Source organism: Pristis pectinata, chromosome 5 (genome assembly GCF_009764475.1).
Source record: "Pristis pectinata isolate sPriPec2 chromosome 5, sPriPec2.1.pri, whole genome shotgun sequence".
Classification (NCBI taxonomy): domain Eukaryota; kingdom Metazoa; phylum Chordata; class Chondrichthyes; order Rhinopristiformes; family Pristidae; genus Pristis; species Pristis pectinata.
Window position 1 is genome coordinate 72659148 of NC_067409.1, and position 17843 is coordinate 72676990.

The 17843-nt window shown below is 40.6% G+C and overlaps 1 protein-coding gene across 8 annotated transcripts in view; it reads left to right on the forward strand.

The window, feature by feature from the left end:
- eci2 (enoyl-CoA delta isomerase 2) overlaps window positions 1–17843 on the forward strand; it is a 63463-nt gene that overhangs the window by 23450 nt on the left and 22170 nt on the right. For 7 of the 8 annotated variants that reach the window (XM_052015964.1, XM_052015956.1, XM_052015962.1 and 4 more), the window contains 2 exons: window positions 11502–11600; window positions 16860–17048. In XM_052015964.1, the coding sequence (XP_051871924.1) occupies window positions 11502–11600; window positions 16860–17048 (288 nt within the window). The remainder of the gene's footprint in view (window positions 1–11501; window positions 11601–16859; window positions 17049–17843) is intronic. The other variant, XM_052015958.1, reaches the window with a different exon arrangement.

Genomic DNA, 17843 nt, shown 5'->3' on the forward strand with positions numbered 1-17843 from the left:
ATGGGGTGATCTAAGCACCTCCCCCCAATGGCACCCCCTCCTGGAGTGTCCTTTCCCTGGCTGGCCGTACCACTGAAAGGGCCCAGCTCATTTTGTTCACTCCCATCCAGGCTGTGGAGTGATTGTCTTCTGATGCTCTTTGCACACTTATTTCTTTTGTGCTCTCTCAACTTGGTCTTCCTGGCCTTCAAGGCTGTGGAACTTGCTGTCTATACCATTAACTCTGATCCCTTCCTGTCTATTTTCCCAATATCTTTCTATTCTGATCTATATAAGTAAACATCTACCTCCCAGAACCAGCCTTCATTACAGATTGCAATTACCATTTAACACTTTTATAACAGCTTGCTCGTGTGTTGTGTGTCTTCTGCATTTGCATGCCCATTCCCTTTCATTCGTCAGTCTGCTTCCATCAGGAACATTCAGATGTGAAGCAGCAGGCTGGTGTTCATCATTTAAATTCTCTGTAATGACATTGTTAGTGAGTGGACTTGGTCTCTTGGTCTGCCTGTGAGGGCGAGAAGGTGAGTTGTACCATTTCCACCTGAGTCCAGTGTTTTCACTGGCTGCCTCGCCAGATCTGCACACGGACACAGGTGTCATTTGTCAGTGGCACCACCTGTGGCCCTATCCACCTGGAGCAAACCCTGCCTTTTCAGGAAGCTCTCTTATCATGACTTGGTCACCTGGCTGTGGGAGGATTACCTTCTTTCCCTCTGGCTGTCTTCTCAGCAATACATTACTGCTGTTTTGCTCCATCCCTCAACATTTAAGCTGGTTACAAAGGTCCTTCACATCTCCATATAATCTCACTAGTAGTTTCTTTCTCAAACACTTGCAATTTCTCTGGTCTCTTGTTCTTCTGTTGCTCTTTTTGCCTTGAGGTCTTCCCACTCATTCCCTTTCTGCTCCTTACTTTTCCCCTTTCTGGTATGCCTTCACTTTAATTGCTGCCTCATCTGCTAGCAGCAGCACTGCTAACATTTCTTGTTTGTGCTTAGCCCCCATACCCCTGGGACCTCCTGACATGATTCACATACATTGTCCTGTCTCCTGTCCCAGCTTGGGGCTGCTGTTTCTCTGTGGGCCACGTTGTCTGCTCTGTGGATTGTACGTGTTTGCTGGCCGTGACTCATCCATGTAATCTGTCCCTTCCCTGAGTCTATGATAGCACCTGCGACAGTGTGTCTGTCCCCAGGACAGTGCCCTCGTTGTTTGGGCATACCCAGAAATCTACGGGAAGCTGCACTCTACCTCAATTACCTGAGACTCACTTCTCTCTGCCCTTATTGTTATCCCTCCTGCACTGGTAATATAAATAACCTCTCCAGTCATGGACAAGGGTAGATCAATTATCAATACAGATGGCCCTTTGTCCACCAACGTATCACATCTCTGGCCCACTAACAAACCTCTTGTGTACATCCATGGGTGACCAGTACTGGCAATGGGAGCTGCTGCCAGCTGTTTGACCTAGATGCTGTCTTTACCAGCTCTGTGATCTGGTTGGTAGTTGATTTGGACAGAGAGGGTGCTGCGGTGTTTCTGCATATTTTGGTGGATGACTCTCATCTTCCTTTTTAGGACACCCATGACCTGAAAGGCCACAGCTGTAACATATCATCGCCTTTACCCTTTATGTTTAGTGCAGCAGTCCTTTGCTAAGTGGCCTGGTCGCTAGCTTGCAAAGCAAGTCCTCTGTGTCCTTGCAACAGCTACATTCATTACAGCCACCTTACGACTTCTTTTATCTCCTCCGGTCTATCCCCTGGGCCCTTGAAACTATTGCAGAGTAGGTCTATCCCACAGCTATCCCCAAATCTAAAGCTTCCCGGTGGGCTGAGCTCAGCCCTTCCTTCAGCATTTTCAGGAAGGCTGGGTTATCCCTCCCTGGATTGTCCAGCCTTGAGTATTCCTTATCTGCCCAATATTTATGCTCCACATTACACTCCATGGCGGGCTTATCAGCCCTCTGAACCACTGACATTATCATTCCCCAATTACTCTCACCTCCCCAGTTGCTGCCTCACTTCTCCCATAAATTAGTAATATCTTTTCTCGTTACTGGCACTCCCACTATTTGTTGAGATGATCCCACATTACCTAAGCCATATTGTCCCACGTACTTCTCAGGCATTTTGCTTCAACCAGCACATGTATGTCTTTCAGGTGCATCTGGTGAATTTTGATCTTTTCTTCTAGCTTTCACCAGAATTCTGCATTCCCACAAGCAACTCTCAGTGAGGGCAGCTCCTCCAGAATGCTTTGCTCCTCCCTGGAGGTGAATGGTCTATGGATTGTAATAATCAGTGTCAGGGGCTGGCTGGGATCATCAGGATTCTGGGCCTGCCTTTGCCTGACCTCAGTAGGAGCCATCCTGACGGGCATGTCTGGGTATAATCTCTCCCTTGATTACTTGCATACTAATTCCATATTAAACAAAATATAAGGAAAGGATAAAAATAAAACAGCACATGCTTAAAACAAGAGAGTATGTTCTCTGCAATCTCCCACTTCTATGCCACTGAACTCCAACACACTCACAAACAAATGCACTGGCATATGGTCTCCTGAACGAGTATCCACACAACCCTCTGGCATCCTGAATGGTCAGTAACCACCTTTTGCAACTGGTGGTCCTGTCTTACCAAACTACCCAATACTGTCTGATAGGTGGCCCCTTACACAAACACATACACCACACTTTTATATCTACCAGTTTAGCACTCTGTCATGTTCCTTGATATTTTATGATCCCATGGTCATTGAACTGGACAAATATAAGGACAAGTTAAAAATACTCACTCGCTTGGACTGCTGGGGTTGCTGGCCACGTAATGGGTCATGAATGTATCCCGGATGAGCTCCCAAATGTTGTGACTGACTTTGAAGGGGAGAATCGTCATGGGGCAAATCAGTCATGATAGGATTCACTAGTGGGTGGATTTGAGAGGCCAGGTGTCCTAACCCTGATCTTATTTTCGTATGTTCTTGTGCTCAAGTGAGTACTGCAGCACAGCTGTGGGATATAGTTCACAGCTGTGCAATGTACACAAGAGCATCTTGCACCTGATATACAGGTTCTTTCCACAGTCGAGATGGAGCATCACTCCCAAAATCTCATTTTCTGCTTCACCTTGGTGGAAAGCTGAACACAGCTCATGATACAAGCCCCAGCTCCTCCAGACCATACTCTTGCCATCTTCAGGCAGTTGCACATGACAGTAAAGGGAACAAAGAATCCTCAGACTAGTTGCTATGAAAGTGGCCTCACTTTTGCTGCAATTAACTCTGGCTTCAGAGGCCAATTCATCTCTCTTGCAGATGCTCGCCAATATGAGACTAACAGTGAATCTGAGCAGGAATCGGAATCACATATGTTATCACTGACTTAGATAACGTGAAATTTGTTGTTTTGCAGCAGCAGTACAAAATTACTATAAATTACAAAACTAAATGGCGCAAAACAATGGAATAATGAGGTAGTGTTCATGGATTCATGCAACGTTCAGAAATCTGAGGTGGGAAAGAATAATTGATTCTGAATCATTGAGTGTGGGTTTTCAGGTCCTGTACCTCCTCTCTGATGGTAGTAACGAGAAGAAGGCATGTCCCAGATGGTGAGGGTTCTTAGTGATGGATGCCACCTTTGTGAGGCACAGCCTCTTGAAGATGTTCTCGATGGTGGGGAAGGTTGTGCCCATGATGGAGCTGGCTGAGATGATGTTATAATCCATGTACTCGGAGGCTTTGATCTGTTCACCTCTACTGCCTGGGATCATCATCCCTTTTACACCTGCATCCTACCTGGGGGACATAGCAAATTTTGGACCTCTCTGGTAAAAGTAAAATGTTACTTAGTACACATATGTATTGAACTACAAAGCTAATCTGAATATTAAATTAAGCAAAAAAGTGTCCTGATGCAGGCTCTCAACCCAAAGTGCCAAATATCTCTTTGCCTCCACAGACGCTACCTGACCCACTGAGTTCCTCCAGCAGTTTGCTTTTTGTTCCAGATTCAGTATCTGTAGTCTCTCTTGTGTCTGAATATTAAATAATTGGGGCTAGCTTATGCAGGTGAAACAGGATTTAGAAAGTTAAAAATCAACTGAACTGTGGGAGGGCCAAAGTTTGGATTTGGGCAGTGTGGCACAAAAACCGCTAAGAGCCAGGTGTGGTTTTAACCCTACATGTGGTGCATTTGTGTTGTTCAAAAGCACTGTTTATTTTTTTGCTTTTTAGCAAAATTTCCTGCTTTGACAACACAAAGTTTTGCATAAAGTGACCTCTGCCCGTGCAATTTATCTTTATGCCCTGAGGAACTAAAGCAACTAGTGGATTCGCTAACTGTAAAGTATACAGAAAGAAATGAAAATGAAGCAGAAGTGAGATTAGGAGGATTGTTCTGCAGATGAGCAGGAAAGATAAAGGACTGAATTGACTGTAATTTTTTTGTTGGATGTTTTCTGTTTTGCTTTGTGGGCGATTATAGTTTAGTTGGATCAGATACTATTGTATTTCCAGTCCAACTAAAAAAATATCTGATAGGCTGCTGTATACATTTTCTATCAAACTAACACTAGTCAGTTCTCAACTCTAAGTCTTAGTGAGTCTTCTTCCTTATTTCCTGTGAATGCCAATCTATAAATCTTATAACAAAACCAAAATCTATATTCATAAGGACATTTTTATTTTTCAGTATTTTGTGTGCTCCATTTTTCTGCAGCAAGTGCTAGTTTCTGCCAGTGCAGTTCCCCAATGCTTATACCCTCTGGTATCCTGCCTAAGTCGTCATGCTAAAAAATGTATTTTTGATTTTGTTTCGGAAATAAAGTTTAATTTTTAGCTTGCCATTCCTTTATTGACCCAGTTTTCCCTAATGTTCTCCGGCTTTCATCATTATAATGTTGCATCGTTATTTTTCTCAGTATTTGGATGAAGAAGCAGTAATGTAATAGTTATGCTAATGGATGCCTTAACTAATCATACGGAGAATGTTAGCTCAGATCTCAGTGAGCTAGTTTGTGGATTTAAAAGCAGATTAAAATTATAAAAATATAAAGATGGGATCAGCATAAATGAAAATGTCCAAATGGAAAAACCCAGATACTTCGTTGATGGCCTTTTAGAAAAGGACATCTACCATCTTTGCCTGGTCTGATCCAGATGAGTCTAGTAATATACCAATATAGTTTACACTTAACCTTTCTTTGAGTGACCTAGAAAGCTGTTCATTTGTGTCAGACTGCTACGTACCACATGAAGAAGGTGCAGCACCATTCCTCAGGCTAACAAGAGTCTGGCCTCATTAGTTACACCCAAGTTCCAAGAATGAACTACTCTAAGGAATTACCCCTTTTGAGATCCAGTTGTTTCAGATAGTTAATACAGTCATTTGATAACTTGGCAAGATAATGTAAGATTTTATTACTTTGCATACATGACACCATCAGCAACAGTAGATCAAGAAAGAGGCCAAAGCTTGAAAAGGAGATGAAGACCAGAGATTGAACACCAGTTTTATCACTTAAGTGTACCATTTCTTTCCTCTTGCTTTTCACAAAACATTTTTTAAGTTTTCTATTATCTGTCTTTGAAAAACAAAAATGCTATTATTGAAAGCTCTTCCAACACCCTTTCAGCTAGTATATTCCAAGTTGTTGCAACATGTAGCATGGAACAAATTCTCTTTCCTCTGGATTTTTTGATAGTTTCCTTAAATCTGTGTCCTCTGGTCACTCGCCTTCCTTTCATTGGAAATAATTTCTCCTTTTTTAGACTATTAACAGCTTCTCACAACATAAGAAAAAAATAAGAATAGCTGAAGACCATACAGTGCCTCAGGATTGTTCTGCCATTCCATTAAATACTCCACTTTATGGCCTCATCCCCATATTTTGATTCCTCTATAGTGCAGAAAATATACCTATATCAGCCTTGAAAATATTTACTGATTCATTATTTGGAATACCCCATGTGCCTTCCCAACCCCACCAATCTTTTCACCTCTAAGGAGATCATGATTTTCTCCGGTTTCTCCATAAAAACCAATGTACCTAAGCATAGTACAATTCTAGCATATCACCTTTGCCCCCTTTGTAAGGCATTGTACTTCCAATTCAATAAGCACTACTAACTGAGCCTGTGCAATAAACCTGTAATTCATATGGATAAATCACTTGGTCCTGATGGGAAGTATTCTAGGTTGCTGAGGAAATTTAAGAGCAGAAATTCAATAGGCCTCGACTAAAATCATCCTAACATTTAGGGCTGGTGTCTGAGGACTGAAAAACTGCATATATTGTGCTGTTGTTGGGGAAAAAAAAAGGTGTAGAGACGACCCAGTACCTGCAGATGTCTGTTTAACTGCTGTGGTAGAGAAAGTCCTAGACACAATAATCCAGGACAGAACTAGCAGTAACATGGACGCACGTGGACTTATAGCAGCCTAGATAGAAAATTGGATGAGTAACAAGAAGTAGAGAATGGTAACAAAAACTTGTTTACAGACTAGAGGGAACTGTACAGTGGAGTTCCCCAGGGGTCAATCTATCAATGATTTGCTGATGATACACAGAAGGCTGAGCAAACTGTGAGGAAGATAGTAAAAGACTAAGGTGATCTAGATGAGTTGAGGGGTGGGGAGAGGTATGGAGTAGTTGGCAGATTAAATTTAATGCTGATAAATGTTACATTTTGCTCAGAAGTATGAGAAGAGGCAATATAAGCTGGAGGGTTCGGTTATTAAATGGTACAAGGGTAAAGAAATCAGAGTACACAGTGACAACTGCTCACACTGTATCCGCACCATCCCCATGCATGGACCTACACAAGCTCTTGTCCATATCCTTTCCCCTAATTGTCCTCCCTTGTTACATTGTTGTAATTCCCTCCTTCCCTCAATCATGATACCTCCCTGCCCCTCTGGTCTCCCACAACCCTGGTTTTTCCTTCCCTCCCCTCCCCACAACCTCCCTCACTAAAATGTATCAACAACACCCTCCTCTTTACTGCTCTCCAGCCACACGCTCTCTCTGGAGCAAAGACATCCAATCACTGGTATGACCAGACCATTTTAGCTGAAGGCTTGGCTCCAACCCAAAGGCCACAATGTTTCTTTTTTTAATTTCAAAAATAAACTTCATTCTTGAATATATATAAACAAGAAATACAAAACAGTACATGGTATTCATACTTTCAAGTCTATATTCATAGTGTTGTCAAGCCAATACATTCACAGTGTCATCAAGTTAATACATTCTTTCTACAAAGCATCAATACCACTCCTGGTCTCCTTGAACAATATACCCTTTAAGTGTTTGACGGTACATAGTCCTTCAGTATCAAGTGGTGACAGGACCCTAAATTGCAGTCCTTCCGCACAAAGCCTTTGCATTGACTGTACCGAGCTTCAGTGCATCCCTTAACATGTACTCCTGCAGCCTAGAATGTGCTAGGTGAAAGCAGTCCCTTACAAACATCGCTTTGCATTGGAAGCCCAACAAGTTTCAGGCAGATCAAAGTGTGTCTTTCACCAAGTTGATGATCTTCCAGCAGCACTTAATGTATGTCTCTGTGTGTGTCCCTGGCAACAGCCCTAGATCACAGAATACTGTGTTACAAAGCTGCTTGGACAGAACCTCGATAAGGACACTTGCATCCTTTTTTAGACCTTTGCAAATAACAGTCCACAAAGAGGTGGACAGTCTCATCCTCATCGCAGCTGTCTCGAGGGCAATGTGTGTTGGGAATGAGACTCCAAACGTGCAAGAAGGATTGGATGAGGAGGGCCCTTCGCTGCCAGCAAAGTGAGGTTTTGATGCTTTTTGGTAAGTTCTGGTGATGAGGCATTCTACCAAATAGTTATGACAGTCTGCTTGGGAAACCATCCCACAGGATCCATCATGTCTTCTCCTGCAGGATATTCTGTGCTGACCATTATTTGCTGGATGTGATCAAAAGTGTTTACTGCAGAAACGTTTCTACAAAGGACAGGTAGTGCAGCCATGTCCAACTAAATGGAACATAGTGTGGCATGGGGCCAAGCCTATCCTTTGCAACACTGGGGACAGGGAGAGCCTCAGCATGTAAGTGACACATGGTGTTTGTGTATACCGCTTGGCTGGCAGTGACAAGGGCTCTCCTCATCAGATCCTTCCTGAACATTCAGAGTCTCATTCCCAATGCACACTGCCCTCAATGGCTGTGATGAGGATGAGATTGTCCACCTCTTTGTTCTATGCACGGATCCTGTCCAAGGTAATTTCCAATCAGATCATGTCCGTTCTTGGACAGATGATCCACCCAAGCCAAACCAGTACTGTACTTGACAGGAAAATTTCTGACAGCCTCTAGTTCTCAGGGATGTTATCACCTACATGCAGGACAGGGTGAACACTTGCCTGGTCAGCTTGGGCCAGGAGAAAGCCTTTGACAGGATATTGCACACATAAATAACAGACATGCTCTCCAAAATGGACTTTATGGAGGGAATTAGGAATTGAATCCTACTGCTCTACACAGACATCAATAGTGTAATCCAAATTAGCAGGTAGACAGCAGACAGTTTCCCCATGAAGTCCGGACTCAGGCAAGGCTGCCATTCTTCCCTGTCTTGTTTGTGTGTTGCATAGAACCTTTTGCCGAACCCATCAGTAAGGACACGGGCATGGGGGCGCTCACATCAAAGCCTCTTGAACAACATCTGTAACCAGTTTGGTCTGGCCTTGGACCAGAAGAATTAGGCCATGTTCATTTGCAAATGCTACCTGAAGGTGCTGGGGACCTGATTTGGAGGAGCTGGAGCATGCAGCAAGAATTGGCTGGAGTGGATAGGCAAGGTCAAACAAAAATTAGGACTGAGAGCAGTGCTCCCTCTTGATGGCAAACAAGAACCTTGATTATCAGGTGCAAGGTGCTCTTGGTGTTGCTATATATGGCACATAACCCACTCCTGTGATTGGGTGTTTTTGCTGCAAGTGAACTGTAGGATTGCCACCACAAGCTAGTTATGCCCACCAGCCTCTGCTGTAGCCATCTTTCTCATTACATGAAAATCAAAAAAGACTGCAGATGCTGGAAGTCTGAAATAAAAATAGAAAACATAGGTGCTCCACAAAGAGCTCACTCAATCTGCATTTGTTTTTTTTCTTTATAGAGGAGACCACAAAGTCAACACTGAATGCAAAATTGGAAGAAGTGCAAGTGAATCAGTGCTTCACCTCGAAGGACTGTTTGGGTACCTGGATGGTGGGATGGGAAGTGGTGAAAGGACAGTTGCATGAGAAAGTGGCATAAGATGGGGAGTGGTTGGTAGGGACCAGGGAGTTGTGAAGGGAACAATCTCTCCAGTATGGTGAAAAGGGAGAGGAGGGGAATATGTGTCTAGTGATAGGATCTTATTGGAGCTGATGGAAATCAAGGTTGATAGGGTGGAAGGTGAGGACTAGGTGAACTCTGTACTTGTTCTGTCCAGGAGGAGAGAGGGTGAGAGCAGAGATTTGGGAAATGGATGAGATATGATCAAGGGCTCTGTCCACTATGAACAAGAGAAGCCATGGTTCAGGAAGAAGAAAGATATTTCGGAGACACCTGTGTAGAAAGTCTCATCATCGGAGCAAATGTGATGGAGACAGAACTGGGAGAATGGAATGCAGTCCTTAAAGGAGGCAGGGTAGGAGGAAGTATAGTCAAGATAGCTGTGGGGGTCTGTGGATTGTACTGGATGTTTGTGGCTATCTCTTTGAACCTCATCACTATTCACATTCCACAGCTTAATATCATCAGCAAACTTGGATATACAGGCCTCTCCTGATTAACAATGGATCCAGCATTGGGTGAAAACTTGTAGAGTGGGAAGTACAGTAACCTCTTAGGCATACCCACTGCATGGATGGTAAGAAAAGTCAGAAGCTCATCAATCTCTTCCCAATAAGAGTGCACTAAATCAAAAGTGAGCCAGGCTTGTTAGACGAGCTGAAGCTTACATGTCATGCATCCAATAGCCACTGTTTATAGGATGGAAGAGTGCATGTGCTCAAGAGTTTTTATTTTTCATTTTAAATAGCTTCTTTATTTTACAGATTCCTTCCCATTAACCCTATCAGAAAAGCAGGGAAAAGTCAGAGACAAACCATGCAAATGTGAGAGCAGGGTGGAAACTGGCACTGTGTGCTTATATGCTGAGAGGTGTTTACGTACCTGCCCACAAATGTGTGAGCATTTATATCTGTGCAGCAGAGTCTGGTCTCTAGTTATCTTGGTCCCTACTACCAGTGGATCAAGACCTCATTCTGTCAAGTCTTCATGATAGCTAGTATGCAATGGCAGCCCTAAGTTAAAAAATTGCCAAGGCCTGATGCAGTTGTAAGAAATCTTAACTCTTGTACTGAAATTCTTTTGCAGAAAAGGCCAACATATCATTTGCCTTCACAATTGCCTGTTGCACTTGTATATTAGCTTTCAGTGACTTAAGTGCAACAACACCCAGGTGTCATTTCCCAATCTGTCATCATTAAACAAAAACATTCAGAATTTTCATTTTATCTAGCCAAGTGGATAACCTTTTCTACATTGTACTCTATCTGCCATATTGTTTCTCACTCATAGCTTGTCTGTATCCACCTCTTTGCACCCTCATTGCTATTCACATTCCACTTAGTTTCATGTCATCAGCAAACTTGGAAATATAGGCCACTCTCAATTAACAAAGGGGTTATGTTCCTAAAGAACCCTGTGTTGGGTGAAAATTTGTATAGTGGGAAATACAGTAATCCCTTTGGAAGGGGATACCCATTGCCATGAATGGTAAGAAAAGTTGGCATCTCATTGGTCTCCTCCCAGTAAGAATGCAGTAAATCAAAAGCAAGCCAGGCTTGTAAAACAAGCTGAAACTTACAAGTCACTCATACAATAGCCATTGTTGCAAGATAGAAGAGTGCATATGCTCAAGAGAGTTTTTATTTTTCATTTTAAATAGCTTCTTTATTTCACAGATTCCTTCCCATTAACCCTATCAAAAGGATTGTTAAGTGCTGTCTTTCATGGACCTGTGCTTGAAAGAAAGTCACCACATGTGTTCCCCTCCCCTCATTATAGCAAAAACAACAATTGTTAAATGACAAATTAAATTAAATTAAACCCTTTGCAATATAATTTTTTTTATTGCTCAATCACTATCATTGATAAACATTTGATCATTATAATATACAAATAGGCCACTGAGTTTCCTACATTACAATAGTGACTATACCTTCAAAAGTACTTCATTGGCCATAAAGCACATTAAGATGATTTGAGACCATAAAAGCTATTCCATAAAATGCTCCAAGGTTTCTTGTATTCCATCGTGCTTTCTGCCACCAGCACTTTTCAGGCAGTTTATTCCAGATCATAAACTTGATCATAGTTCTTTTGCCAATTATCTTAAATCTGTAATTACCAAGTGAATTTTTTTTTTAACTGTTGAAAATCTAAATAAAAATTATTTGTTTGACTAGGCAACACAAGGTCCCTGCAATTCACCAAAGCCAAGTATGTTGGACTTCGTGAACAAGGCAAAATGGGAGGCTTGGAATTCACTTAGGAAAATGTCCAAGGTAACTGCTGATATATTTAAATCGAAGCTCATTCAAAATAAAAGTCTGAACTAAATTTTGTTCCATTCTGAAAGTGTTTTCAGTGATTTCTGTGTAATTTGTTATCTCTCCTAGTTCACTAAATTAAAACTAAATGTTATTAGGCACAGTTAATTATGTTTTTAAATGGTGTTCTGTTACTTTTTCTATTATTTTTAATTAGTTTCTGCATTTACTATATAATATTCAGCTCACTACTCTGCAGTTTTTGATCATTCTGTACGTATGATTAAAAAATCTTAGTCGACTAATCCCTGGCTGACCAAATAAATTTGATAGCTCTAATTAAGAAGACAACCAAATCAATATTTACAGTGTAATTGAAAGCAGAAATAAAGTAGAATTACATTATTCCTCTGAAGATTAACAAAAGAGAAGAGATTCACTAATATAAAAATATTGAAAGTAGAAGCAAGAGTGGGCCATTTGTGTCCTCACACCTGCTACATCATTCAATTACTGATTTTTTTATCTCAGTGCCAGTTTCCTACATATCACTTGATTCCCCTGTATGTCTTCATTTAATATTTAATTTTTAAATATACTCAATGACCTAGCCTCCACAGCCCTCTTGAGTAAACTATTCCAAAGATTCAGTACCCTCTTGGTGAAGGAATTCTATCCCCTTATTTTGAGATTGTATCCCTTGATTCTAGACACTGTAGCCAGAGAGTATAGGCCCAGACGGCTTAATCACTCCTCACATGACAAACCCATCATCCCATTGCTACACGCCTTAGATAGGGAAACCAAATCTACACACACTATTCCGGATGCACTCTCTCCAGGGTCCTTTATAATTGGAGCAATATGTCTTCACTCTCAAATCTCCTTGCAATTAAAGCCAACATTTCTTATGCTTTCCTAGTTGTGTGTTAACCTTCAGTCTTTTTGACACCAAATCATTTCACTCTCTTACCACAGAATAAACACTCCATTTTTCTGTTCTGTTTCTACCAGAGTGAATGACCTCAACACTTTTCCACAATCCATTTCCCACATCCTCCTCCATTTACTTTACCTTATTGTATTGTCCTGTGCCTCTCTGTATTCTCCTCACAACCTATACCGCTACTTAGCTTTGTATCATCTGCAAATTTGGATATATAACACTTGATCCCTTTTGACATAGATGTGAACAGCTAGGGCCCAGCATCCCAGCCTGAAAATAGCCCAATTATTCCTCTTCTCTTATTTTCTGTCCACTACCCTGTTCTCAATCCACAGTAATATATTATCTCCAATATCTTTAAATGTATCTATATTGTAATTGGTTGGCCTTGCACCAACACCAAATCATTGCCCTTGTTCAGCATCTGGTACATTTGTGTCATCTGGTACTCTGAATGTGACCATGTCTCCAGCCCTGCATGGCTCATCATGTCCAATCCATGAACTTTCGATATCATCTTCATTGCACACTATTTTCAGAAAATTATTTTCCAATCCACATCATGCACACTGTTCCCAATTTGCAAGGCCTTTTTCAGCCACTTGGATTGCCATCCACAATATTTGCAACACCTAAGCATCCTTGGCAGTGCTTTCCCTTTTCTTTCATACTTTTGTTGGCCATTCAACATTTCCAGCCTGGCTTTATTTAGCACCACATGGACCTTTAACTCAGTTGCACAAAGTAACTGTTCCTTCAGCTTGGACTCCAAATGATGCTAAACTGCAATTATTAGCTAACTGTCTTAGATCTGTTGAGAAAGTATCAAAGGATTCTCCATCCTCATCTGGTTATATATGAAGAACCAGCAATAGTCAACTACTTCACTTCTAGGCAGTGTAATACATCTAATGCATTCTCCAGTGTTGCATTTGAGGGCCATATGACATGATACAGTCCTCTCCCCTTATGATCAACAGGTTACAATAACATCTTGTTTTCATCTGCAACGGTTTATCTACCATAGCCAGTTAAATATACAGTGTAAACTTTTCTTTACACCTTCTCCATTCTTTAGAAAAGTTACTTACCTAGAAATCCAGAGGTTTGGGCAGAGTTATTTGTTCATTTGTGTGCTCCCTCAATTGAACCACACAACTTGTTGTTTCTAAGGGCACGTTTACATGTTATTTCAAATGCCAGCTGGTCAGTGTTCCAATGCAGGCACAGAGTGTAAATTTCATCATTTCATAAACCAGCATCTCTGGCAACATTACCCAGTATTTCTCCCAAAGATATTGGAGAATGCTTGGTTCTGCAAATTAACAGCAAAGGATACCTTACTAGATAAAGGAGCTTATACTATCAGGGAAGTATTTCTTGTGCTTTCTTCACAGAGCCACTTTCGGGCACTTTCCATGCTAAATATTGTTGCAACAAAAACAGAGGTGATACAATGGTACAATCCTTCAGATTGTGCAACCTCAAGTATTGTGTATGTTACATGTGTTACAAGATGTACTGCTAAATTATATTGACATATGCTTGAATCTGAATCTCTGCTGGTTTAGCTAATCCCATTTTGGAACTACTGGGTTAAGAAAGGCAAAAAAAATGTTATCCATGTTTGTGCTGCTGGTCCCAAGGCAGTGGCCTGACTTCTGGCAGGTGTGCAAAAATTGGATTGAGCTCAGCAGTTATACCCACTATGATGAATTACCTCTCAATATTCACTGGGGCCACATATGCAGAATAGCAATTTGATTTATGTGCTAATGTCTTCCACCATTCATTGGAATGTTCTTCAATGAAAGATTGGAAATAAAACTGGAAAAAGCAAATATAATGGTACACTATTTTGCCAGAAAAAAATAGTTGTGATTAAAGATTTAACGGCTGAGAGAAATGATTGCACTAAAAGAGAATAAAGGAAATATTGAGCAGACCAGGTAGCATCTGTGGAGGGAGAAACTGATTTAATGTTGATGACCTATCATTTTTGTATTTGTTTAAATGATTGATCCAGTTTACAAAGTCCTATTTCTCCCTTTGCCCAACAATTTTGTACAAGTCCTATTGCATTGCATTACTTGCTGGATTTCAATATTTGCATACAGTTGCATAAACATCTTGAAATTGTTGGTTGTAACCTGATCAAAATAGATCTTTAATTTCAAAATAATGGTGCAGTTGTCCCACTTTTATTATTTACATTAGTTATTAGTATTTACAAAAACAAATCTGTTCTGCCGTAGTCATATCATGGTTTTTCAATACATCTTCATTTACCCATTTCTTTAGCATCTTTTGTATCTTTGCCTTACATGAATCTGTCAATATCATTCTTTAAAAAATTCAGGTGTCCAAGCATTCACAGCCTTTGTCATGTTTCCTTCTATGTCCCAAAGATGTGCGGGTTGGTATGTTAATTGGCTACTGTAAACTATCCCTAGCTTAGATGGGCAGTAGGAGAATTGGGGATGGGGGAGGGTGGTGGATTGCTCTAAGAGCCAGTGTAGAGTCCATGGGTTTATGGCTCCTATGTTGTAAGGAAATATGAGAATCTGAAATAATAACAGAAGGTGCTAGAAATTCTCCGTTGTGAAGAGCGAGAGAGAGAGAGCTAATGTTTCAGGTCAATGGCTCTTCATCAGAAGCAGAAAAGTGAGGAAATAAATGTTTTAAGTTGTGGAGAGAATAAAGGGAATGTATATCTTAAGGATGAAGATCAAGGTTATTCAGGTGATATTATGTATTTGGTGGGATCTAGTTAATGAATTTGGGCAGGGAGAAAGAAAAACAGAACATGTTGTGACTGAGATGCAGAGTACAGCAGCTGCAGGTAATCTGAAACAAATAAGAATGCTGGAAATGCCCAGCAAATCAGGCAGCTTCTATGGAGAGAGAAAAACTGAATTAATGTTACAGGTAGATGACCATGCATCCAGAATTGGCCAGTTCTGACACAGACAGGAAAGGCCGGTTATCTGAAATGATTGAATTCAATATGGAGTTCCAGGGGTTGCAATTTTCCAGTTGCAACACATTCCAACAAAGCCCAAAGTAAGCTTGAGGAACTGCAACTTATCTTCCATCTAGGTGTGCTGTAGCCCTCAGGTAGGGACTCAGTATTGAATTCAACAATTTCTGTTAACTAGTGTCCTGTTGCTCTTGAGGTGGTGGTGAACCCTTGAAGAAGTGCTCTCTGGCTGGAAATCTGCCTGCCCATTTAGAATGCCAGCCACCACCTTGAACTGTTGTAGTGCATTTATTGAAGGTGATGCAGGATTTTGACAATGATGAAGGATTGACAATACATTTTCATAATAGCATGATAAAAGAAGAATGAAACTTGCCAGTAGTGGTGTTCCCATGCAGAGCATTAAAAAGATCTAGAGGTTTTTCTTTTTCATAAATAACTTTATCTTCTGCTTATGATCAAAGCATTTTGTTGCACATGAACAATCCAGTTTATTCCTATCAGTGCCTTTGCTAAATACAAAGACCCTGATGACTGGCTGTAATCCATCATCAGTCTTCTGATATATATAAAATAAAAATGTTATTTTTCTTTAAGTGAGTTTTGTGAATACACTGTGTGCCATGCCTCATTTATCAAATAATAAAATATGGCAAAAGTGCCCCATTAATTTTGTCACATCGTAGCATGGTCCATATAAAACTGTGCACTAGCTACTTTACTGAGAACACTATGAGGTATGCAATGATTAAATATAGTTCCACAAGTATCCGACACTAGAATATCTTTCTTCATGGGAACATCTGAATGATGTCATATGGAAAATCTCAAGCCCTCAGTTACCAATTGCTTAGGTTCAAATAGGTTAATCTTCACATGTTGAATGGTTTACAGATTAATTCCATTCTGAAAATAACAATTGCTGACATTATAAAAAAAAAGGCATGTACTCAGGAAATTTTATAAAACTGGGATTTGAAGATATTATAATGTTCAACACTCTACCTTATTGCGGGGGGAGCCTTCCACAAAGCATGCACTGGTCCACCAGGCAGCACAGGTTCAATGCAGCTTTTGAGGTGCCAAGTAATTTGAGGTTGAAGACTATAGAGCAGGCTGGATGGACATATTGGTTCACTCCTGTCTGATACTAGCATATTGTATGCATTTGATTTTTAAATAAGGCTTTGATTGAGCTGCACTATTTGGATTAGTACAATTATATTAAATTCTACAATAAAATCATTTTTTTCACTGAAATTATTTTTATAAAGAAATATAAAATCCCAGTAGGTGGTTGATATGGAAGGATACATTGGCCAATTACTAAATAATTCTGTCTTTGCAGGAGGAAGCTAGACAGAAATATGTGGATTTCATAGAATCACTGGTTTCCACAGAGGTACTCACGCAGAGTAACGCCTCTGCCATAGAAGATAGGAAGGCATCATTCCAGACACTAAATATCACAACTGAAAACAACATCACCACTATTATGCTAAACAGGCCAGCCAAAAAAAATGCAATTTCAATCACGGTAAGGTTATTTTGATTGATTGTTTTATTGAACTTTAGTGGAAGCAAGCAATTCTATCAATCTTCTGTTATGTTCACAGATACCTGCTATTTTGGTGAAAGTTAGCTGAAGTTAATAGATTGCATGTTTGAATTAATTCAGTATGTTTAATCCTTCCCACAATTCCATGTTTCAGTTTTTAAATATATCCATTCAATCAAGTTTCCAACAATCTTATAACACTAAAACAATCCTTAATGAAACTGTAAATTATATTTGTCTATGATCATGGTAAACTATCCTCCTTATCCTTGGTCTGCAGCCTTTGAAATGGTTCCATTTTCCTCTAATACCCACTTCTGTTGTCCAGCAAGGTGGAACTCCCTGGTCTGTTTCCATTCTTTTATATCCAGTTGTAGCCAGAGACTCATGAGCAATTACATTGCTGCCCATGTTCACCCCATTACCACTGGAATTGCCCAAAGATAATTCCTAGGAGACACCTTTTTTTTATCCACGTGCTATGCCTCAGCAATATCATGCAGAAACACAGGAGATTCTACTTGTACGCTGATTATCAAGCACTGACTCACCACCATCTCTTTCAACCACTCCATTGCCTTTGAAATGTCATGCCACATGTTGACATCCAGTCCTCCACTTAACTCTTGTGAAGACTGAAGCCATTTTCTATTATAGCCACAAGCTCCCTCTCTCTCCCAAGTCTCATTGAGATAGTTGGTAATCTAGCTTCCAGTTTGAGTTTCTAAATTCAAATCATTGCTATCTCAGTCCCAGCCTTCACTAATCAGCTGC